This window comes from Sorex araneus, chromosome 3 (genome assembly GCF_027595985.1).
Source record: "Sorex araneus isolate mSorAra2 chromosome 3, mSorAra2.pri, whole genome shotgun sequence".
Lineage (NCBI taxonomy): Eukaryota > Metazoa > Chordata > Mammalia > Eulipotyphla > Soricidae > Sorex > Sorex araneus.
Window position 1 is genome coordinate 48,769,651 of NC_073304.1, and position 24,940 is coordinate 48,794,590.

Sequence of the window (24,940 nt, forward strand, 5' to 3'; positions counted from 1 at the left end):
ATTAATGACCACAATCTCGGGTGCTAAGTTAGAGTTAAAGAGTGAAGTGTGAAGAGAGATGAGTGATTCTCACTCAGTGACCTCACCTCTTACCTGACAGATAACATTAACATTCTGTTCTGGGCAGGCTCTAGAATTAATTTGAGGCCCAGGGGTGGAGACGTGGCTGGTGTTCATGAGTTTTGTCCCCCGCAAACTGAGCCCAAGCACACTGCATCTCGGGCCTAAGCTCTGAGCAATCAGGTCCACACTCTGTATTGTTGGGAGTGGCCCTGGGCCTCTGAGCACTAATGGGGAGGCACCTAATAAAAAAAATAATAATTTTATCAGGACCCAGAAAAAACAAATAATCACCTCTCTACACGAGCTAGATCAAAACTCTTGACATGGGGCCTGGAAGACTAGTGTGATAGTTCAGTACGTTGGAAGCCTGGACTTGGCCTTTGTAGATCTGTTTCAGGATTTTACCATGAACCTAACTCCCACCTTTCTGCTTAATCTACAGTTTTCAGTGCTCTTTTTACTTTCAGAACCTCTTATATATTTCCTTAATCTCTATTTGTTTCTCAGTTCAAATTCCTGAGAAGGACAATGTGATTAGTGTGACCCCTAAGCTTATACACAAGTTAGATTCCTTCCTAGCCTGAAGATCGGTTGCTTTGGATCAGGTTCTCTTGCATTGATTCTCTTGGCTACATGTAGCCTGGCAAGCTACCCGTGGTATATTCGATATGCCAAAACAGTAACAACAAGTCTCACAATGGAGACGTTACTAGTGCCTGTTCGAGCAAATCGATAACAACTGGACGACAGTGCTACAGTGCTACATGTAACAGAAAACCTAGCAAAAGCCCATCAACCTTCAAGAACTTACATGAGCTACCACAGAACAAGAAGTGCAGAGGTTGGGCCTTTCCAAGATTGGATTATTCAGCAGCACAAGTATTCAGGCTCCAGCTCTGTTTTATTTTGGCTTTTCTGTCTGAGAAAAATAGGACAGCAGCAAGGACTTTATTTTCAACTTTTTTTTTAAACAGTAACTAGGGGAGCAAGCAGTGGGGAGGGGGGCCACAGTGGCTGCTCCCGGCAATGCTCAGCCTAACTGCGTGGGCTGACCAGTGCCAGGTTCAAGGTGGGTAGTGCTGTCCAGTGCTTGGGAGGCAACAGGCCTACCCTTCATGGTGGTAGTTAATGCTTTTCTGAGAATCAAATTCATGACCTTGTACTTGCTCTGCCACATTGACCCATATCATATCCCTGGCCCATATCTCTTATCCCGAAGGACTTACTACTTCTCTCATTAAACTGAGTGTCATTGCATGTCCATGACAACACCAGTCACTGATGAAGGAAACAGAATTCCCATGATTGGCCTAATCAAACATGATTCACTTCCTAGTTCAGCCCTGACAGTATCTGGCCTCCAGCCCTGACAGTATCTGGCCTCCACCTAATTGAACAGCATAGAAATTCTTTTAGCAGAAAGAGTCTATAGGAGAGGTCCAGTGAGACACTCAAGTGATCACATATAAGTTGTACTCTCCTCTGGGTTCTCTTCATATAGGAGTCGAACCAGGGCTCTCTTAGAAAGGGCAATATTAGTAACAGATACAATAATAAACATTTCTCAAACAGTCCGGCTTCTGTTTCTGTTCTCCAATGCCAACTTGCACACAGTGGTTCCTTGTTAGCTGGTGAGGTAATAAGTGAATTTTGATTTCTCCTTTATATGTCTTGTATTTTAGTGTTAATCGTATAAGTGGAAAAAATTGATATTTAAAAAGTTAACACCCACTGGGTGCTTTAAAAAAAGATGTGGTTCCAAAAGAAATGCTTCTTGGCAGTTATAATTTTTTAGAGAAAAGTTTGAAATTCTGACTAACCTTAATGACTTTGCCTGTGGTGTATCTCTGTATAACTTAGCCTGCTTCCTGGATTCCATGGCAACGCTGGGACTCGCAGCCTATGGATACGGCATTCGGTACGAATACGGAATTTTCAATCAGAAGATCCGAGATGGATGGCAAGTATGTGAACCTTTTTTTTTTAATTTTTGTCATTCAACAACTATTTCATAGTGCTTCTTCATAGTGTTTGTCATTTATAAACACCTCACGCAGAGCTTTACTAATTTTTTTGTCATTTGACATCAGTAGGTCCTATTAATCTCCCCTCAATGAGATGTACATTCTCAATGAACAGAGAGTCTGCCGAGGTTATTCATTCAAGCCACATCCACAGCATCTTGTGCACAAGGCACTCTGAAAGTATTAGCACTGACTGCCTGAATAGATGACTTCATTCTCAGCAGCATGCAGAGTGGAGGGGCATTGCTTTTGATTCGTGTTCTCCCCATAAGCCTTGAGGGTAGAAAGCCTGTCGCCATTTTGTTGGTGAGGAAACTGACTCATTCAGATCACAGTGCTGACAAACGCCGTTCTGTGGCCCTGCTTTCCAGGTCCACATTTAGCAATCTTCTTTATACTCAGCATTTAGAAGAAGAGACATAACCTAAATATTTTCAATTTTAATAATATGAAAGTAGGCAATTTTATTAACTACCCTAGCAAATAAATCTGGTTTGTATTTACTAGGTAGAATTAGAATGTTCCATGGAAATTTGTATGCACATATAAACCATGCACGCTAATGGTTCTCATTTTACTTTTTACATAACCACGTCAGATTTACTGGGGTCTCTCTCTTTAATGTGGGTAACTCTTTAAGTCTGCACTCCATCCTAGGATGGATTTTTCCCTGATGTTAAGTGTGAATTAGATTTTCCTCCCCTAGTCTTTCCATCATACACACAATTAATGAAGAGATTCTGAATTTGATTTTGATTCTGAATTTGATTTCCACAAAGGCTAAGTCTTCTGCACTCCTCGCCCATTTCCAGGAGTCAGTGTGATGGAAGCACACTCAGGGTTGGACTTAGGATGGGACTCATTCAGGAGACAGAAAGAATATAAGGTAGCCAGGACCACTGCCACCTTCTTTCCCTTCACTCAGAATTTGGAGACTCTCTGGGACAAGGAACTCAAAAGATGCGTATGATGAGAGAATGTGCCAAGAGGCAAGAGAGTCTCTAAGGGAGGATATTGGGAACCTACTAAGAGACAAACTTAGCAGTGCTGTTCATCTCCTCCAATAAAGTAAAACCTAGGAGGAAGCATTGTGGAGGTAACAAAAGGTTGGGCAGTGGCGGGGGGAGGGGGGCAGGTGAGGGTGAGACACAGAGATAGTACAAGGGTACGGCCTCACCCTGCATGCAGCTGACCCCAGTTCATCCCTGGCACCACATATGGTTTCCTAACCCCTGAGTGCCACCAGGTATGGCCCCAAAATCAAAAAATAAAAAACAAATATTTGGACATGTTTGTATCCCAAACCCCAAATAGGAAACTCTCACCCCAAGACCCAAGCTCACCTCACCTAATGTCTGCATGCAGCGTTTTGTACATCAGGGTGCTTTGTGCATGTCTTCATCATTTCTAGTTGTAGTTTTATATGACTTTAAATTTATTTCTTGTTAAAAGTGCTTTACTATTCATAACACAAGCTAATTGCCTCTAATTTAACTAGCTTCTTGTTGACTGAAAAATAGCATTAATTTTGTGTATATGTGTTTGCCTGACTGAATGAACAGAAATCTAGACTTAAATTCTGAATTAAGGTTTCTTTGTACCACCATGTCAATCCTGACTGACACTGACTAAGCCTCTGGAGTGGTGGTTTAAATGTAGACTTTCTGACCTCACCACTTGGGACTCTGTATTTTAACAAAATGCATTTTACTAGTTAGCTCACATCTCCATCTAGCCCTATCCAGATTTCATCTAGCATCTGATTCATCCTCTTGCCTGAGGAATTTTTCTCACTCCTAGATCTTCTACCCAAAAGATGTTTCTTGGGCCAGAGCACTAGTACAGCAAGTAGGCTCTTGCCCTGCATGCAGCCAACCTGGTTTCCATCCCCAGCACCACACATGATCCTCAGAGCCCCACCAAGAGCGATTCCTGTGCACTAAGTCAGGAGTGAGCCCTAAGCACTTCCGGGTGTGACCCAAAGACACAACAACAAAAAACTATGATGTTTCTATGAGCCCCTCTTTTATCCTTCGTTGTCCGACATATTCGTCATTAATGGGAGGCTTACTACTTTCTTGATAGATCAATTTTTGAATAAATTAATGTGCATTTGTTTGCTTGTTTGTCTGTTGACATTAATATAATGTTAATATCTCAATAGATCATAGCTGTGTTTGTTTCTCTCCATTCTGTGCCTTGGACAGGCATTGAACTCAAATTTCAAGAATCATGAAGCACCCAGCATATATCATTATTTATAAATTCCTAAGCTGAAGCTATATTTTCGGGGTGGGAGAGGAGTAAGGAATCTAATAGTAAAATTGTAATGGTATCCTAATCTCACAGACAAAATGAGTCAAGACTTTAGGGGTCTGAGAGATAATACAGAAGGTAAGGCACTTGGCTTGCACAAGACCAACCTGGACTCAATCGCCAGCACTGTATTTGGTTCCCTGAGCAATGCCAAGAGTGATCTTTGAGCACAGAGCCAAGAGTAAGCCCTGAGCACAGCTGAGTGTGGCCCCAAAACAACAAAAACTAAAAAATAAAACTAAAAATAAAATAAAGTACCTGCTTGCCTCTCCCTTCTTGTCTTAAATGTTTTAACGTTTATATAATTTTTAAGGTTTTACCAATAGTTTCTTTACTTTAGAAATGTATCCCAGATGTATTCTTTTAGCATATTTGTCTGGTAGTTTGTTGCAGACAGAAATCCATTTGTCCAAGAAACCCCAAATTTAAAAACTATTATTTTTAAAAAATTCTATGAGAATGTTTTGTTAAGTGCTCATTATCTTCTCCTGAGACTGGCCTGCATCTCAGCTTAAGATGTATCCTTTCAGCTCTTCCCTCTAGAGAAGCTTGTGTTCTCTTTTGAACCACCCCCCCGCCCTCACATTCTCACATCCATTTAAGCAAATATGGTTTTTAAAAACTAGTTTACTTCCAAAAATACCTTATTAAAAACTAATAAATATATAGGAAACTTTGAAATTGTCAATAAAATTCCTTACCTCTTGTTATGTGGTATTTTCAAAATGAACACAGTTAATGCATGTTATTGGAGCAAAATTATATATTACTTAAACAAAGATTTAAAACTGCAATGTCATTCTAGACTTATACTGAATAAAATCCTTTTTAATTTTCTAGGAGTATCTTAGCCTATTCAGGTGTATTTCAGACACAAGAATCTGGAATGAAACCATCATAAAAGACAAGCATCCAAGGATCAATATCTCGAAGGGGCTCCTTTCTTTAGCTTGGGCTAGACTTTATTGATGGCCTAGCATTTATTGATGCTATAGATTTATCTACATTGTAGGCTCTAGAGCACACAAATCTTAGTTGTGCTCTTTTACTAGCTGTGTAACTTTGAGAAGTTACATTTTCCTCATATCCTCTAAAAGGGTGAAATCATAGTTCCGTCTTATACTTCCTTCCACAGTTCCTTCTTCTGAGTAAATGCAAGAACACCTGTGTAAGAGATCCATATTAGCAAATATAATTTCTGACTTAGGTTACACATATATATGTATATACACATATACACACAGATATTTACAGATATATAAAGTAATAAGAGATAAATTCAGTAAGATATATATGATAGTAAAATATAAATTGAGATTGGCATAACTAACACTCCTTCTTGCAACAACATATTCTTGAGTCAATTCAATTAAAAATATTTTTAATTCAACATAATCGAATGGCTATGTCCAAATACCCTAAAGATAAATTCTGAATCCTGTCTCTTTTGCAGGTAGAAGAGGCAGATGATTGGCTCAGGCATGGGAACCCCTGGGAGAAGGCCCGCCCTGAGTTCACGCTGCCGGTGCACTTCTATGGAAGAGTAGAGCACACTGAGACTGGGGCCAAGTGGCTTGACACCCAGGTATGCAATGCCTCCTCCCAGCATTTTGTACCAACAGATTTGCACAGCAGCAAATTTTGTAGCAGCAGGGTGAACACCAATAGTCTAGTGTGTATCTGAGGACACTGTGTTGTGCTTTGAATAATAGAGTGTATCTTAGTTTTAGATTTGTTTGGTGGGGGTCTCACCTGGCTGTGCTCAGGATTTACTCCTGGCTCTGCACTCAGGGATCACACATGGTGGGTATAGGCAACCTCAGGGTGCTAGGGATTGAACCCAGATTACCTGGAATTGAATCTAGGTCAGCCATGTGTGAGGCAAATGCTTCACCCACTATATTATCACTCTGGCCTCTAGTAGGGTATTTTTATGTTTTTATAAATAAATATGGAGTCATGTTAGTGCAATTGACTTATTGTAGAGACCAGGTTTCTGAGACCAAGACAGAAGTTATTTCACCAAGGTCAAGCCACTTCACCATTTTGCAATCAGCTTCACAGTGACTCATCAGTTCTTATAGTCCCAGCATACTTAGAACTCCAATTTTCTATGAAGTTGTTAGTTGTGAAATCAAATACATTGAAATGTCATTTTATGGGGCCTAGAAATAGTGCAATTAAGGCATATGCCTAGCATGCCCCCACCTTTCTATTTCTGTCACTCTACGGTTCTTGACCATCACTGGGTGGGTGTAGCCCTGAAGGCCCCCATAGCTCCTGGATAGCCAGAGCATCCCTGGCATTGTGGAGCCAAGAGCCATTGATCTCTTGCATTGGCCTATTTGGCTGGAAATGGCCATTCTAAATTGCAGCTCCCTGAACACTGCTTGGGAGCACCCTTCCCCCAAAAGTAAAAATAATATAAAATGATATATCATTCCTCTCCCCAATACTACATAGAATATACATACTTATAAATTATACAGGTAACTATTTCAGAAACTGAAGTTCTTATTAAAAAGACTGCCAGGGTTGTTATTCAGTCAAAGTTAAGAAAAACAATGCAAATTATCACAAAATGTACTCTTATTCCGGGCCAGATCACTTCTAGAGGAAGTGCTGATCCAAGTGTATTTAGCTTCCTGGGCATGTCTTTTTTCTGGTGCCACCTGATTGGAATATTGCTCTATAACTGAAGAGTTCACTTTTCAATGTCCCCAGTAGTGGTTTGAATTTTTCAAACTTCCTGAAAAATAGTCATTATTAATTTCTGGATTGTGATATCCAGTCACTAGAGGCTCTGTGTGAGATATCTATTGGTAAAGGCCGATAACAGGGTCTTAAAAACCGTAAATCGGGTCTTAAGCTGACAAATATGTATCATTGGCCTTGCTTTGAAAGCTTAAAGAAATGGTAAAGAGCAAGTATATGATGTTCTTGCATATCAGACCCAGGGTCAAGAAATTCAGTAGAAGGGAACTAGAGAGATAATACAGCGGGGACGAAATTTTCATTTCATGCATACTACTTAATGTTAATTAAATAGTAGGTCACAATCTAAGTTGCAGTTGATATAAATATGATTAGGAGAGATGAAATAAATTAATCATAGGTACCCCACCAAAATAAAACATATATCTGGCATTAAGCTAACATGTACTTGGTATAGGTGTTGGCATCTAAAACTTATCTTGACTTGTGATTTGTTTAACCCTATCAGTGTACACAGCCCAAGACAGTCAGGCTGATGGGACCTGAGAATCACCACTGTTCTGCTCAGAGATATATGTGGATCCCACTGTTCAAGTATACAGTGTATTTACAAAACACCTCTAGAAACATTTTTTTTATACTCCATTAAGAAATTCAATTAGAGAGAGTGTGTTTTTCTGTGTCCAGAAAGGCAAGGTTAGGGGGCAAGTGTAATATATAATGAGCTGACCCAGGTTGTGCAGAACCTTATGAATTGAAACTATCCTATGCGTCAGCCCCAAAGGTCAAAGAACATGAGGTCAGACATGCAGTGTGCATGTGGAAGGCTTTCTTGAAACCCACTGTTCATTTTATTCTTCCACCGATGCAAGACAGCAGAGAGAATTGTAAGCACAACTGATGTATATTGGGGAAAGGTGCACAAACAATCATGGGGAGAGGGAGATGGAGAGAAGTCCTTCACACGGCATAGGAGTGACACCAGTGAAAAGAGAAAAGGAAAGAAGTGAGGTTCTCGGGACATGCCTCAGATTGCAGTGCCGTTCAGAGCAATGGTCAGGATGATGGGACCTGAGAATAACCACTGCTCAAGAGAAGTCCTGGCTCTTCCACTACAAAGGGAGTGCCTTAAAGAAAGCAAGCACGACCTAATCCTGAACTCTGAGGTGGCAGCTTCGGCCTGAGGTTCTAAAGAGGCATTTGCTTTGGAAAGGTCAGATTGTGTTTGACCCCGCACTCAATCTCATTTTGTAAATGACTCTTTCAGACTGATAACCACTTGCATTAAAAGTCTCCAGAGACCTACTATAGTTTCTAATGAAAGATTTCTAAATAAATCTTAGTGATTAGTTCCTCTGTAGTCACAGTGTTCATAAGAGCATACATGAATAGATGTGATTGATTGATACAATCAATTTAATTCTTCCTTCACAATTTAGCACTTCAAAAAATTTTTTTAAATGACTTGTGTTTAGGTCTCAACTCTGATAGTTACTATGGTCTTGGGCATGTTACTTCTCTCTCATCCTCACCTCTCCTATTCAAAATGAGTTGGTTCAAAATGAGCTATAGCTCCTCCACATCAATAAATTATTCCCTTTCCTTGGAATTTGACTCCAATGAGGAATGGACTAACATAAGTCTTTTCCTCCATAAGTGCTAAGTTCACAGGAAACACATTTTATCTTTCTGTCTTTACTGCAATGACTATCACAGGGTAAGTCTGACTTTCCAGAGTTCTCTCAGACCTGCCTCAGCTAGTTTTCACTAAAGAAACGCTTCTGCATGCAATTTTTTGAAAACTCTAGCAGAGCATTCAAAACATCTTGCAGTATTCTATCATCATCCATTTCCTGTTGCACTGGTTTTGATCATGATTGAAATGAGATCATTGAATAATCTATGCAAAGCTTTTCCCAATTCCTATTTTGTAATGGGTCAGGAGCCACATTTGACACTTCGTTATTTTTACAACAATGGCTAAATCTGAACTAGGAAAGATCTACATCCAGATCAAGCCACAAAGGAAAATGAAAATGATATTGTTTCATTGGTCTAGAAGGTTCAGGTCATCCTCATTGTTTCAGCGGAAGTTCCATGAGGCCTCTAATTTTACCTTCAATCCAAGTATCTTCAGACTAGTGATCGTGTCAGGAACAGAATTCCAGCTGCTGTCTGCCAGCTTTGTTGAACCTGTGCCATCACACCTGGGAGACAATGAGCAGCTGTTTCTGCTTCACCCCACAGGTGGTCCTGGCTTTGCCCTATGACACCCCAGTGCCTGGGTACATGAATAACACTGTCAACACCATGCGCCTCTGGTCAGCTCGGGCCCCAAATGACTTTAACCTCAGAGACTGTGAGTTACAACAGATGCTCTTGTTTGTTCGCTGTGTTTAATCGCTTTACCCAGGAATTAAATCAAATTTATCTGGAGAAAAAGGGCCCTGCATTTCAGAGTGGGGGAGATAGATCAGAAGGCTGGAAAGTATGCTTTGCATGCAGGAGCTCTGTGTTCGATCCCCGGTACCACATGGGTCCCTCAGCACTGCCCAGTGTTTCCATCTGCTAGAAACTCAAAACTAAACTTGGGTGTCTGATCTGAACACCTCAGTGACTAAGCCACTTAAAGAGCAAGCATGGAAGACAAAGCAAACTTGTTTTCAGTCCAGAGATCAAACCCAGGTCTCATGCATGCAAAATTTGTACTTTAACACCAAGCCACATCTCCAGACAGGGGGACATCTTTAAAAAGCTTCTATTGAGGAGCGTTCACTGTCTCTCACATGAATCACAGCAGCAAGGCTTGCTGAGATTCTTTTAGGTTCCTAGGAATCCGAGGACACCCATCTGGCCGTCAGCAAACATCAGCAAGAGCAGGCAGCTTCCAGGACAGGTGGCTCGATTGTCTCATCATTCATTTTTCTAATATTGCCCTCAGTTAATGTTGGAGACTATATTCAGGCTGTGCTGGACCGGAATCTGGCTGAGAACATCTCCCGCGTGCTCTATCCCAATGATAATGTGAGTGATCAAGCTTGCTTTCTCAGTGGAAACAGAAGGAGCTTGCTGCCAAAGCACCTACTTAGCTTCTGTCTGAGTTGGCAAAGGAAATTCCTCAGCGGAGGGAACTGGAGATGAGGTCTGAGCCCAGCTGCTTTGCAGACAAGCTCCTCACTAACCTTTCACCCCACCCTCACCCTTGCTTCCAAAGGCATTGGTGCTGCCAGCTCCTAAGCCGTGAGGAACTTTGGTGCATAAACTGAGTAGCAGTTTGGCTCTTCTCCACTGTTAAGTCAGGATTCTGATTTCCTGAGGCTTCTGGTTCAGCTACCATTTAAGCATCTTGAGTTTCTAAAGCACTGTTGCTTGCTCTCCCATTCCCTTCATCCTCTCTCCATGCTTCTATTTGTCGGTCCCTTTACATTTTAATGGAGCTTCAGGAAGGTGTAAAGCTTGGTATTTTCCACTCAATAGCTGATAGGAATTGGCCCTGAAGTACCCAGTCACATGTTGGTCACACTTAGCAGAGTGAGTTGTCCTCACCCAGTCTCTCTGGCCCAAAGTTTTTTGAAGGGAAGGAACTAAGATTGAAGCAGGAGTACTTTGTGGTGGCTGCTACCTTGCAAGATGTCATCCGACGTTTCAAATCCGCCAAGCTTGGCTCTAGCTCCAGTGCTGCGACTGCCTTTGATGCCTTTCCTGACCAGGCAAGTATCCCATCCCTGCACCTAGGCAGACACAGTCTTGAGGGGGGAATCAGGATTTCTATCTGATGCACCTGTCTGTCCCTATGCGTAGAAGGCCAGGCCGGTGTGAGATGCACAGAGCTCAGGCTCTGTGTTTGGTAGTTTGCCCCAGCAGGTTTGCAAACAAGGCGGCACCCACGCCCACCTGGCCCCTTCACTCCCGTGTCTATTCCCACACAGGTCGCCATCCAGCTCAATGACACTCATCCTGCCCTCGCCATCCCGGAGCTGATGAGGGTGTTTGTAGATATTGAGAAGCTTCCTTGGTCCAAGGTTTGAATGATTTGCCTTCATTTTTCTTTTTTCTTTTTTTTAAGTTATTCATTTTATTGAATCACCATGTGTAAAGTTACAAAGTTCTCAGGCTTATGTCTCAGTTATACAATAATCAAACACCCATCCCTTCACCAGTGCCCATATTCCACCACCAAAACCCCAGTATACCTCCCACCCCCCGCCCCCCATCCCCGCCTGTGTAACTGATAAATTTCACTTCATTTTCTCTTTACCTTGATTACATTCCATATTTCAACACAAAACTCACTATTGTTGGAGTTTCCCCCCAAAAAAGACAGCCCTACTGCCAAGGAAGCATTTGATAATTAGTTTTCCATTATTCCATTAGCTAAGAATGAAGAGATATGAAGTCCCACTGTTCCAAGTACATAGCTTTTTTTTTTTCTCCTTCCCGCGCCATCAAATTTGTGCCCGCTTAATAGTCCTCATAATATGTCGGAAGCTACACCACTTCTCCCCAAAAAGGGAAAAAAAACGAGAAAGAAGGATATTTCCCCTACTCGGCCAGCATGGGGCTATGGCTTACTTCACAGTCTAGAGACATGGCTGCAAGCAATTTCTGGGACCAAAAGTAGTCTAGTTGGCCTCCAGATCCTGGTTGATCAGCAGCAAAGCGGCTGCACAAAAGTGTGGCCACCAGGGTCAAATCTCGGGGAACCGCGTTCCGGTATCGGCCCCGGCCCGAGACGCCCAAGCATCCCACTGTTCCAAGTACATAACTTTTTTTTTCTCCTTCCCGCGCCATCAAATTTGTGCCTGCTTAATAGACCTCATAATATGGGGGACTCCATGCCACTTCTCCCCAAAAAGGGAAAAAAAACCGAGAAAGAAGGATATTTCCTCTCCTCAGCCGGCATGGGGCTATAGCCTAGTTCACAGTCTAGAGACATGGCTGCTACTTTGATTACCTTCAATATTTCAACAAAAAACTCACTATTATTGTTTGGAGTTTCCCCCCAAAGTCAGACCTGCTAAAAAGGAACCATTTCACATTGCTGACAATTAAGAGATATTAGGTTTTGGATTTCTGTATAAAGCCCAGGAAAAATTCTGCCAGAAATTGCATCCCTGCAAGCTTTTACTTCCCTTTTGTGGTGCTCATAAGATGGAAAAGCCTGGAGAGAGAAACCCTTCCTCTCTGGCGCCGCATGGGGCAGTGGCTCAGTTCAGAGTCTAGAGGCATTTCTGCGAGCTGTAGTTCAGTTGGCCTCCGGGATCATGCTTGTGCAGCAGCGGAAAGGCCACACACGTGTGGCCGCTGCGCTTAAATCTCGGTGGAAGGCGGGCTTCTTTTTTCTTTAACTCTTCAAACTATCTGTGGTTGAGAGATTTTTTTTCCCTCCCAAAAGCTCCTTTTACACTTGTATTTCTTAAATAAGTGGCTGTTGCTCGCTTCCAACCATTAAAGGTAGATTCTGCATTGCAGCTGACATTTTCCAGCCTTACAGAATGGGAGACGCAGAAATGAACAACCACATTCCAAATGGGACTGCAGGCACTCACTGACAATACTAAAGCCAGTGTATTTACTGCTATTTGTGCTTACAAGGATCCAAATTAAACTCTAACCTCAGAATACAGCTCACTGAAAGTGACCCTTCTTTGAAAGTCCCTGTTTTAAACATTCTTTGTGTTAAATCTTTACTCCTCACATTCTGTTTGTTTCATAAATAAAGGCATGTTAGGATGATGGTGATCTGCCTGCATGCTGTGGGTTTTATCAAATACTGTGACAAGTAACTGTTGTTTTTGTTCCAAAACCATGTTCCCGTGTACTTCTAGCTTCCATATACTTCTGGACCATATACTTACAATTTTCCTGCTGCAGATGAATTGGCCTGAACAGGCAAATGGGAGTTGAGGGTGGGTTGTAGTGTGTTATGGCAGTACCCCTGCAGGCAACTGTTCTTGCAGAAACTGCCCATCCCTCCTTCCTCCTCAGGCCTGGGAGATCACCCAGAAGACCTTCGCATACACCAACCACACTGTGCTCCCTGAAGCTCTGGAGCGCTGGCCTGTGGAGCTGCTAGAGAAGTTGCTGCCTCGACATTTGCAGATTATTTATGAAATCAATCAGAAGCATCTGGATGTAAGTCATTTTGAGAAATTCATACCTCTTTTGAGAACAAGCTGTAAAAATGTTTCTACTTAAGAAACTTGAAACCCAAAAGTCTTTTAATCATTGATATATCAAAAGAATGAAAGTTACCAGCCCAGAGAGCTAATATAGGGTTTAAGGTACTTGCCTTACATGTGGTCGACCTCAGTTTAATCCCTGGCACAGCATATGGTCCCCTGATCCTTGTCAAGAGTGATCCTTGAGAACAAGCCAGTTCTTGAAAATACTAAAATGATTTCTCTCTGGGTAAATCTATTCAATCCTTAAGGGAGTAGCCTGCCTGGAAAATATGATGCATGTTACCCCTATGTTGCTTGACACCTGAATCACTCACAAGTCATTTCTCTCCCTTTGGCTAGAGAATTGCAGCACTCTTCCCTAAAGATATTGACCGGCTGAGGAGGATGTCTCTGGTAGAAGAGGATGGAGGCAAAAGGATCAACATGGCACATCTCTGTATCGTGGGCTCCCATGCTGTGAATGGTGTGGCAAAGATTCACTCAGACATCATCAAGACCCAAGTGTGAGTCTGCCCGGGATTGTGGGTCTCGCCTCACTCCACTGATGAGTGATGCATCTGGGAGTGATAAAAACCCTTATGAAAATGTTTAAAAGTATTTTCAGATACAAAGCAATAATACAGGGGGTAGAGCACTCACCTTGCATGCATCCAACATAGGTTTAATCCCCTGCACTCCATAGTGTCCCCTGAGCCTGCCAGGAGTGGTTTTTGTGCACAGAGCTGGGAATAAACCCTGAGCACTGCCAGACATGACCCAAAACAACAAAAATAAATACTTTCCTAGAAGGACCAGAAAGTTAGCTCCATGAGCAGGAGCTCGTACCTGGCCTGCAGGAGGCCTGCCCCGCACCCCATGATCTCCACTAGGATGGACAACGCACCAGGATGGACCCCTGACCACTGAGCTGAGAGTTGCCCTGGCGCACCAGAATTTTAATCATTTTGAGTTGCAAGTGATTTTTCTATTTAGAATGGCGGTGCTTACTGCTCTCAGCCTTCCCTCCATCTTTAACCTTCCTAAGTCTATGTACTTATGTTGATGGTTATTGGGGGGCCTGGGAGGAGCGGGTGTGGGCAAGGCAAGGCAGGGCAAGGAGACACACTCCTGGCTTACTCAAGGGTCTGTATATGTGGTGCTGGCAGTCAAACCAGGACTGGTCACATGTAAGGCAGGCCCCTTATCTGCTATACTTTTGCTCCAGTCCCTCCACTAGGCTTCTTGGACACAACTCTGAGCTCTATCCAGCATACAGGAACCTGACCTTGCAGCCGGATGCAGTGATGTGTCTTTTCTCTTTCCAGATTCAAGGACTTCAGTGAGCTAGAGCCAGACAAGTTTCAGAATAAAACCAATGGGATCACTCCAAGGCGCTGGCTCTTACTCTGCAACCCGGGACTTGCAGAGCTGATAGCAGAGGTACCTGGAAGTGTGGGGTGGCGGGGGAGGGCGGGGGCGGAGAGAGAGGCCTGACTGAATGGATGCTTACAAGTGTGCTTCTGATCTGCAAGTATAATCTTTTTCATTGGAGTTTCATCAAAGTGTGACATGTGTAGCCCCACCAGGCTCCCTGCTGGATTGAATGCTCCACTCTTTCCATCTTGAAACCAAACCCCTGTAGCACTGTAGTCCCATTGTTCATTGATTTACTCGAGCGAGCACCAGTAACGTCTCCATTGTGAGACTTGTTACTGTTTTTGGTATATCAAATACGGCACAGGTAGCTTGCCAGCCTCTGCGGTGCAGACGGGATACTCTCGGTAGCTTGCCGGGCTCTCTGAGAGGGGCGGAGGAATTGAACCCTGATTGGCTACTTGCAAGGCAAACACCCTACCTGCTGTGCTATCCCCTAACTTTTGAATAAGTGACCCCGCATTATGAAGCTGATCCTGGTGAACAGCACGCGCTCAGGAGAGACCGATGGAAGAAACTCCCCTATTTAATGAATGAGGACAACTAAAATCCTTTGAGTAGTAGATCCTGGGTTCTTGGTCAACCTTTCAAATTTCCTGCTTTGTAACAATACTATAGAACCACATTTAAAATACTAGCAAATCTGTTTGGGGGGAATGGGGGAGATGTTTTGAAGGCCTGGAGCACATGCCTTAGGCCCTGGATTCCATTGCTAGCATCACCCAAGCACCCAAGCACCGCTCTATGCAAACCTGGTGGCCCCTAGCACTGCTTGAACCTTATCCCTGCCACCCCTACAAAAAGGTTCTTCCCACACAGCTTGACTAACCTCTTATGGCAGCAAAGCCATTCAGGGTACTGGGGGGGAGGGGCAGGGGAAATGTGAGCACAGACAGAAACTCTTCAGTTAGGTTTTCTTGCCCTCCCTGAGTTAAAATCATTTCTCCCTCTGAACGGATAGAAAATTGGGGAAGACTACGTGAAAGACTTGAGCCAGCTGACGAAGCTGTACGATTTCCTGGGCGATGATGTCTTCCTCCGGGAGGTGGCCAATGTGAAGCAGGTGAGCCTTTCCAGGCACTTGCCATGAGGGCTGTAAAAGCCACAACCCACAGACAGGCCCCCCACCCCCCAAAGCTGCTCAGGAAGACTCAGACACTGGGTGCTGTCTCCACAGGAAAACAAGCTGAAGTTTTCTCAGTACCTGGAGAAGGAATACAAGGTGAAGATCAACCCATCCTCCATGTTTGACGTGCACGTGAAAAGGATCCATGAGTACAAGCGGCAGCTCTTGAACTGCCTGCACGTCATCACCATGTACAATCGTGAGTCAGCCCCAGAGCCCCCCAACTGGCCCCCCTAGAGAGAGAAGCAGCATCCCAACCACCCATCTTCCTTTCTCCCATCCCCATCTCCATCTTTTCCAGGCATTAAGAAAGAACCTAAGAAGTTATTTGTGCCCAGAACAGTTATTATCGGTGGCAAAGTAAGTTGATTCTGTTTGGTGGACTAGGGGACTCTGATTTCTCTTCTCTTCTCTGCCTTCTTGCTGCTGCATTCAGTCAGCATATCTGCCTTTCTGCCCCAAGGCTGCCCCAGGCTATCACATGGCCAAAATGATCATAAAGCTGATCACCTCAGTGGCTGATGTGGTGAACAACGACCCTGTCATTGGCAGCAAGCTGAAGGTCATATTCTTGGAGAACTACAGAGTGTCTCTTGCTGAAAAAGGTAATGGACAGAGAGATAGCACAGAAAGCAAATTTACATGGTCTGCCTGCTGGGTGCCCAGGGTTCGATCCCAGTGTCCTCTGAACACTGCCAGGAATAACCATCCCCCAGTCAAGCATAGAGCCAAGAATAACCACTGAGCACTGAGGGCTGTGACAAACAAAACGAACAAAAACCATTTAAAAAATAGTACTCTCATTGTAAACCATGCAGGGCTGGGTAAATTCTAGGGAGTAATTAGTTACATTGGAAAAATAGGATCCAATGTAGATCCAAGATTCAAGGAGCTAGGAATCTAGGAGATCCGTGCCACCCTCGGGCACCTCAGAGCTTTATTTATTTACAAAATTATTTTCATTAGAATGTTTTTATTTGTTTTAATGTGGCTGGAAATATTTCATAATTGCTTCTCAATTTTTTGCAGTATTATTTTATGTGGTTTTCTTAAAATTTCTTCTGATCACATTTTTTAATTAAAACAGGAAGATTTAATTTTAGTGTGTAAACAATCAGTGCTGGTGGGGAACGTGGTAGAAAGGAACTGTCATTTTGTGTTAGGGGGATTGTCTGGTTCAAACCTCCTGAAAAACAGTTTGCAGACTTCTCAGAAAGTGTGAAATGGGTATCACCCAGTGACAGTGATTTCAGGACCCAGCCTCTTTCCCAAGCCAAGATAGAGTTTTCAGAGTGACCCGAGTGATGATGAGATTGCTGTTACCAGATTCAGGATTGTACTATCCAGCACATCTTCCCCGACCCCACCCCCCTCAATCAGTGGATAGGTGCTAGGGGAGGTGGCACTGGAGTTTTGGCACCCACAGACTGTCCTCTGAAAAGGAAAACAAACTTTTGGGTCCCTGATCCCATGTTGCAATCAAATGCCAGCTATTCCTCTGGTCACCTCATGGGAAGAAAGGGCTGTCATTTGTTGTGTGGCAACCCATGTCAGACTGCCAGAGCATGAGGCTTACATGTGCCTGAGATGGCCACTTGGGTATGGAGCACGGAGTCCCCACGTGGGGACAGCCAACCAGGCAAGAAGCCAGCCACCTTTCTCGCCCACTGGGACCTTAACTTATTGGCAGCACCGGCCCACAAAGCACTGTCCCTATGCAAAATCCAACTGTGCATGTACCCTTTCCCAAACTGTGACAGGATCTTCTCTGAGTTGCTCTATTTGAGAGTTCCCTGGTGGGATGGTTTTAGAAGTGTATGCACAAAGATAAGGTGCCAGGACTTGGTGAGTGCAGATAAAACATCTCTAATTCTCTGAACAGCTTTCCCACAGGGAAGAACCTTGCTGCCCTATACAGGACAGTCTACTTTGTGTGTAAATAAGACAGGTTCTGTCTAACACCAGGCACACACATCCATCCTGTTGAGAAACTGGGGGAGGAAATACTGGAAGGAATGCACCGTTCCCTCTATCCCAAAAGAGAGGGTGGGGGGACCGACTTTTAAAGGTCAGTAAAAAGAGTTTTCAGGACCAAAGCATACATAGTACAAGAGTGCTTGCCTTGCACGTGGCTGGCCTAGATTCCATCCCCTGAGCCCTGCCAGGAGTGATCCCTGAGCATGCCAGGTGTGGTCGAAAAGCCAAAAATAGGAAAAGAGATTAAGTTTCAAAATTCTAGAAAGATATAAAGTAAAAATAAAAATAAAGCCATAACAAAAATTGATGGTAAGAAAGGAGAGAAAATGCAGCGCTAGTGTTTATAGCAGGCAGGGAATAGAGGTATCATGTTTTGTGCTGAGGGGACCCCCCCCCCCAAGCAATGCTCAGTTCTGGGACTTCACTGGTGATTCTTAGCCAAGTAGCTGAGAGCGATGCTGCTCGGGCCTTTGGGTGCCTAAATCTTCAGGCCACCCCAGCAGTGCCGGGGCCCTCCAGGGCTGGTAGGGGTAGTGAAGGTGGGGAGGGGCTCAGCAGGGTTGCTCTTGGATATTGTTTGGGGGTCCATGTGGTGCCTAGAATCCAGCCCACTCTTGTCTAGCCCCCGAGCTACCATACTGTCCCCAGGAAGAGCTATCTTATCAAGTCTATATAGCAAGGAAGAGTACTCTAAGCACACTGTCCTTTAGCATTTGCACTGAGAGCACGTCCAGCAGGGTCAAGAGGGTCAGAGTCAAGGGGAGGAGGAGGTCAGTCCTTCTGGGAATGTTTGATTTAATGACCAGGCCAGGCCAGCTGGCCAAATGCAAGCAGATGGGGGTGGCCTAGATCGCTCATGCTCCTTTGCCTCTCTCGAAGTCATTCCAGCCACAGATCTGTCGGAGCAGATTTCCACCGCGGGCACCGAAGCCTCAGGGACAGGCAATATGAAGTTCATGCTGAATGGGGCCCTGACCATTGGGACGATGGATGGCGCCAACGTGGAAATGGCAGAGGAAGCTGGGGAAGAGAATCTGTTCATCTTTGGCATGAGAGTCGATGATGTGGCTGCCTTAGACAAGAAAGGGTAAGACAGAGCTCCTTTTTGTTGGGCAGGCACACCCCATCTCCAAGTCCCACACCACGCCCAAAGTATATGAGCTCAGAAGACTTCCTGTCCACCCAGGACTCCCACTAAGGCTGGATCACATAAACAGAGGCAGCGAACATCTCCCAGGAGTAAAGGATCCTCCTGGCCACAGATTAGTTTCATTAAATCCACAAGTGAAATAATGTATGAGCACCTTGGGGCCGGGTCCATGTGATCTCCACCACTGCAGAGCTGGTCTTCATGAGCCCTTCTCCTTCCCATCTGTATTTCTTATGTTAATCAAAAATTGGGCCCACTTCTAACTAAAATGTTTGTCTGTAATTTAAAATATTGATGCTGGTGTGTTCCAACAGTGGCTCACACTTGGGAAATAAGAATACAATAAACTAACTCATCACTCAGTCAAGTAATAAGCAGCAAAAGTAGCAATATAAATGCTCACTGTTGCCAAAATTTTGTATTACATTTTAATTCAGCATCATTTCACAAAGCAGGGCACTGTTAATGATGCTTCCAGATAGCAAGAAAGTGTTAAACCATCAGTGTGTTAAACCATCTAGTTGTTCTATAAGATAGCAGAGAGAGGGCCAGAGAGGTAGTACAGGGGGTCAGGTGCTGCCTTGCACACAGCTAACCCCTGTTCTATTCCTAGCCCTGCATATAGGCCCCAAGCATAAACCGGAATGATACCTGAGCAGACAGCCAGGAATAAACCCTGAGAGCAGCCAGATGTGGCCCAATCCCTCCTGTCTTTCCCCCCACCCCCACCCCCACCCCATAATCTCCAAGTGATGGACTAAAATGTAATAGAGTCGGAGAGGGTAGCAATGGATATGCAGAAGCACTTTGAAGGAGTTGTTTCACTTGCTATCTAGAAAGGTCTGTTTGGTTTAGGGGTTTGGGAACTTTTGTTTTGTTTTTGCTTTGCATCTTGCATCAAAGATGTATGATTTTTTTCCTATTTTCTTTTTTTTAAATGTTAAAGTTCTATGGTTTACAAAGCCTTAGTAATGAATTTTTATGCACATAATTCCAGCTAGAAAGGTTTGTTAAACTGAATTTAATCATAAAAGAGCACTACCTAAAAGTATTCTGAGGATTACTACATTTGGAGGGTAACTTATATACTACTGACTTGAGAAACAATTTCACTCGGTAGCAACAACTCTAGGAAATCTGCAGATCTATAAAAAGTGTTCTGCCTAGAACAATACTAATTTGGGGCCAAAAGTTTGCTTTGAAATGAATCTTACTGTTTCTACTAGATTGCAATATTGCTCTATAACTAGAATTTATTCCCTACTTTTCTTGGTCTCTTCTGTTATAAGGAACTAATCAAAGTTAGTGAGGAAAATGTTGGGATCTAGTCAATTGCTACTTGACCTCTACAGTGACTTCCATAAGTCCCAGTATTTCTGGATGCATTCTCATAGCTATTACAGTGTATTGTTAATCACAAATACCAACAGAACTTTCCCTTATCCCTCTATCTCCCCCCAGGTATAAGGCAAAAGAATATTACGAGTCACTCCCAGAACTGAAGTTGGCTGTGGATCAAATTGATAATGGCTTCTTTTCTCCTAAGCAACCAGACCTCTTCAAAGACTTAATCTCCATGCTGTTTTATCATGACAGGTGAGTTCCAGCCTTAAAGATGTTGCCATTTGGGCCATAGAACAGGAATGAAAAGGTACATTTTTCCACCCTCTTCCACATCCGAGATGTGTACACTCAGCTTTCTCTGGAGAAGCCAGTGTTCACTCCCTTAACAAGCAACATTTGAAAAGAAAACCCGATGTTCTCCATCAGCAACACTAAGACAGTTTAAGAATGATAGACATCACAAATCAGACTTTTTTTTTAACTTGTGTGTCCACCTTCAGATGCATCACAGGATGACATTCTTCCTCGGGGGAAGAAAAGCTAAGAGATGGTTAAAGTTATTGTGTCTAGAAATCAGAATTTGGTAAACCAGCCATTCCCTGACATTAAGCAGAAGAGAATTTTGAATGGGATCTTAGCATGCATTTGTTAATGAATCCTTTTGGCTCTTTCTTTTCCATCAAAAAACTAGGTTTAAGGTCTTTGCAGATTATGAAGCATATGTCAAATGTCAAGAAAAAGTCAGCCAGCTCTACATGGTGAGTAATCATCAATATATTATTGAAACCAATTTACTATGGTAAACTGAAATTTTGGTTTTTTCCAATGAAACCTCAATAACATGGTCTCACTAATGAACCAAAAGAGAAATGTGAGGCAACTCTCTAGATTAAAACTTGTCTGATTCCAGGCTTACTCGGAGAATCTGACATATCAAATAGCACTGTAGCACTGTCGTCCCATTGTTCATCGAGTTGCTTGAGCAGGCACCAGTAACATCTCCATTGTGAGACTTTTCACTGTTTTTGGCATATTAAATTTGCCACAGGTAGCTTGCCAGGCTCTGCTGTGCGGGTGAGATACTCTGAGTAGCTTGCTGGGTTCTCTGAGAGGAATGGAGGAATTGAACCCGGGTCGGCCACGTGCAAGGCAAACGCCCTACCCACTGGGCTATCGTTCCAGTCCATTTAAAGAGGTAGAACTTGGAAAACAGAAACGAACATATAATCAATCTACCATTAGGCCCAAGGGAGAAGAAGAAACATGAGGCCAGGGAGGAACTTAGGCATGTAGGTTTCAGGAACTAAAATCCTAGATACTATACCAATATCCTGCTAATCAGAATCATTTTGATTTCTCCATGTTATAACGCAATCTTTACTAAAAGAGGTCACATTTTATGACATCTCTAACTAATGCTTATACAATTTCATGTTCTTGGCCAATGGGACCTTCTGTTCAAGATACTAGTCTGATTATATGCTTGGGGAGTCTCCAGGTCATGTGTGGCAGTGCTTGGAAGATGCCAGGGCTGTATATGATGTCCTGGGGACCTTATAATGTGCCAGGGAATGAACAAAGGTTGGCTCATGTGAGGCAATTGCTTTGACCCCTGTACTCTCTCTCCATCAGTTCTACTCTATTTAATGTCACTTACAAATATCTTTCCCACTCAACTAATGTCTTCACATGCAACATTACCACTGGTGGCCTTGTATTCTCATAAAATGATAGGTTTTATTTATTTTTTTTTATTTTTAATTCTTCTTCAAACAACTGGATTATTAAGACCAACAAACCTATTTTGAAAGTTGGAATATTTTTCTGTGAAAAATAAGTTTAAGTTTATTGTTCAAAATTTGTTTTTTGCACTGTCTTTGAAGTTGGCCTCCCAAAGTTTCCTCCGCCCCGCCCCCAAGGATCTTGGGAATCACTCCTGGTGGGGCTTGGGAGACCATAAGTGGTACTGGGGATTGAACCCAGTCTGGCTATGTGCAAGGCTAGTACTTTGCCCACAGTACCATCTCTCTAGCCTCTGATCCAAAAATTTTAGCAGATGTCCAGAAGATTCACATGTTCACTATTTCCTTTGGCACTAGGATAAAATTTATTATATGTATTGATCTCTGGCAGTGCAGCCCAAGAACACTGCTGTATTTGGCTCTAAAACTAAAAATCAGAAAGAAGACAGGACGGGGATGGGGAGAATAGGGGGAAGAAAAGAAAGAAGCCAGCTGACTTTGTAAACAGAAGCTGTCGGGTTTCTTTCACAGAAATCTATCAATCATCTACCAAACATGGCTACTCATTTGAGAGTTAGAAACAGCCATAGTGCAAGGAGCAGGAGAAAGGTTTGTCCAGGGGCTGATATAGGTTATACACCAAGCAACACATTTACACCTTAACACACACAAAGAACTAAACTATGACGAATGCACCATGGCCACCATCCTTAGAGAAAACCAGCATGACTTATCAAATAGAAGTAAATTTTTTAGTATCCAGGTTAAGCACACACACACACACACACACACACACAGAGAGAGAGAGAGAGAGAAAGGGGGGGGGACTCCTATTTATTGATTTATTGAACACCTACTATACAACAAGCATGCTCTGGTCTGGAAGCTAAGGGTATAAAGGCAAATGAAACATTCCTTCTACCCATTCATTTCTATGACAGAGAACCTGGGGGTAGTCTCTAGGGCAGGCTCCATGTGGGGTTCCAGGGTTCCCACAAGACCAAGTCAAGGCCTTGGTCTTGACTCTCTCCTCCAGGAGCCTGTTTAATCCCAGAATCTTAAGAGTGCACATCAGGACTCTGCAGGCCGCTGTCTCAGTGTGGGAAATCCTGGTTTTAAGACTCTCCTCCTCCTACCATTCAGGCTCATCAGTTAACTGCTTCCAAAGCAAACAGCTTCACTCAGTTGTTTCTTTCCTTTCCCTTTGACTGTAAGGTGTCAGAGTCATCCTTATAGTCTTCCAAGGGCCCCCTTCAGATTTCAGAAATGGGATCATTCAAAGTCCATGCGTCTTTATATCTAAATCATTTGGTAGACTAATAGCCAGGCAACCCCCACCACAAAGTATCTAGACCAGAGCAAGTTCAAGTTAATGCCATAGCAAGGAGGGCCAGCACTAGCCTTGAACTGAGTGATTCTCTACCTACTTCCTCAGCACTGATGAGAGCTCCTCGTTCAGCCCCAAAAACTCAGAGGGAAGTAAAAGCCCCCACCCACCCCACCCCAGCCCCTGTTTTTTCTTGCTCTGAGTGCATGATTTTATATAGAAGCAAAGAATAAAACAGTATTTTTTTTAAAAGGAGCACATGAACAGGGAAAACATCAGCTTTGCACATTGGGCCTGTTCTGTTAGAATTAGGACCCAGATCCAAAGATGCCTATTTAGAAGCCAGCATTTGGTTTAATCCTGTTCAGTAGAACAAATTGCAGTTTTTTCTCTTAACAATAATCACATTGTTGATGCTTAGATTGTATATTCACATATCCAAGAAGTCTATTCATGATCCATATTTAAATAACGAGAGGAATCTTCCATTTACCTCTTAATAAGTTTCCAAAATCCAAAAAAAAAAAACTTATTTCAGACTTTTTTGCAAAGGATGATGACAGTGCTAGTCTTTTATAATGCTTATAGTGCATTCTCAGTGACCTTTAAAGAATTTTTTGGTATTTCCAATCAACTTTTAAAGTTTCTTACAAAATCATTACATTCCAGTTTCTGCGTGTCCCCTAAGCAGTGCCAGGTATGGCCCCAAAATAGATATAAGTGTCAAAATATTACTTACATGCCAAAACATGCAACCAGGGCATAAATTTATATCCATGGTTTCCATGAAAGGAAAAAAATACTTTTTATCATGATACAAGAAGGATATTTTTTCTTTTTGCAAGAGGGATCAAACCCAGGGTCTCACACTTGTGTGAGACACACACTTTATTTTTAAATAATGTTCTGAGTCACTTTTGGCCCAAGTAAAATATACTTTAGGAGAAAATCAAATATACTCTATCTATTGCTCTACTGTGAAACAAAAATTTATGGTTCAATGCAATTTGCTGCTCTGAATTTGCTGCCACTTGCTTCATGAAATGGGCTTGGGCATAAATATGATGATGTTTTTCATAAATCCTGATGGAGACACAGTCTTTCAGCCATGCATGCATGTGTTGTTTACAGAATTCAAAGGCCTGGAACACAATGGTACTTAAAAACATAGCTGCCTCAGGGAAGTTCTCCAGCGACCGGACAATTAAGGAATATGCCCAGGACATCTGGAACATGGAGCCTTCAGATCTAAAGATATCTCTAGCCAATGAAGCTAGCAATGGTGTGAACAAGTAAATGGAACGTAAGTTAAGAAGTGTCTCCAGGATGGAAAAACGCTTCTCCCTGAACTGAAAGTTTTTATGACCTTCTTTGATTTTTTTTTGTTACCTAATAATATAATGAAATATCTCTAGGAATTGAAAGGGCAAGTGTTTGATTATATTTGGGAAAAAATAAAGTTATTAATCTCCAAAGACAATATGAATAGCAAAACTTAATATTTATATCAGATTGTATAGCCTGCTAAGACTTTCCCCCAGTGACATCCAGAAAACTA

At 42.9% G+C, this 24,940-nt stretch overlaps 1 protein-coding gene across 3 annotated transcripts in view; it reads left to right on the plus strand.

The window, feature by feature from the left end:
- The window catches only part of PYGL (glycogen phosphorylase L), a 44,037-nt gene that overhangs the window by 10,242 nt on the left and 8,855 nt on the right, over positions 1 to 24,940 (plus strand). For 2 of the 3 annotated variants that reach the window (XM_055131370.1, XM_055131371.1), the window contains exons 4-20: positions 1,924 to 2,027; positions 5,857 to 5,988; positions 9,366 to 9,477; positions 10,060 to 10,142; positions 10,685 to 10,828; positions 11,048 to 11,140; positions 13,107 to 13,253; positions 13,643 to 13,806; positions 14,608 to 14,722; positions 15,678 to 15,779; positions 15,894 to 16,041; positions 16,144 to 16,202; positions 16,306 to 16,447; positions 18,699 to 18,906; positions 20,431 to 20,565; positions 21,005 to 21,071; positions 24,514 to 24,685. In XM_055131370.1, coding sequence (XP_054987345.1) covers positions 1,924 to 2,027; positions 5,857 to 5,988; positions 9,366 to 9,477; positions 10,060 to 10,142; positions 10,685 to 10,828; positions 11,048 to 11,140; positions 13,107 to 13,253; positions 13,643 to 13,806; positions 14,608 to 14,722; positions 15,678 to 15,779; positions 15,894 to 16,041; positions 16,144 to 16,202; positions 16,306 to 16,447; positions 18,699 to 18,906; positions 20,431 to 20,565; positions 21,005 to 21,071; positions 24,514 to 24,678 — 2,120 coding nt within the window. In that variant the 3' untranslated portion in view covers positions 24,679 to 24,685. Of the gene's footprint in view, positions 1 to 1,923; positions 2,028 to 5,856; positions 5,989 to 9,365; positions 9,478 to 10,059; positions 10,143 to 10,684; positions 10,829 to 11,047; positions 11,141 to 13,106; positions 13,254 to 13,642; positions 13,807 to 14,607; positions 14,723 to 15,677; positions 15,780 to 15,893; positions 16,042 to 16,143; positions 16,203 to 16,305; positions 16,448 to 18,698; positions 18,907 to 20,430; positions 20,566 to 21,004; positions 21,072 to 24,513; positions 24,863 to 24,940 lie in introns of those variants that run through there. The other variant, XM_004601732.3, reaches the window with a different exon arrangement.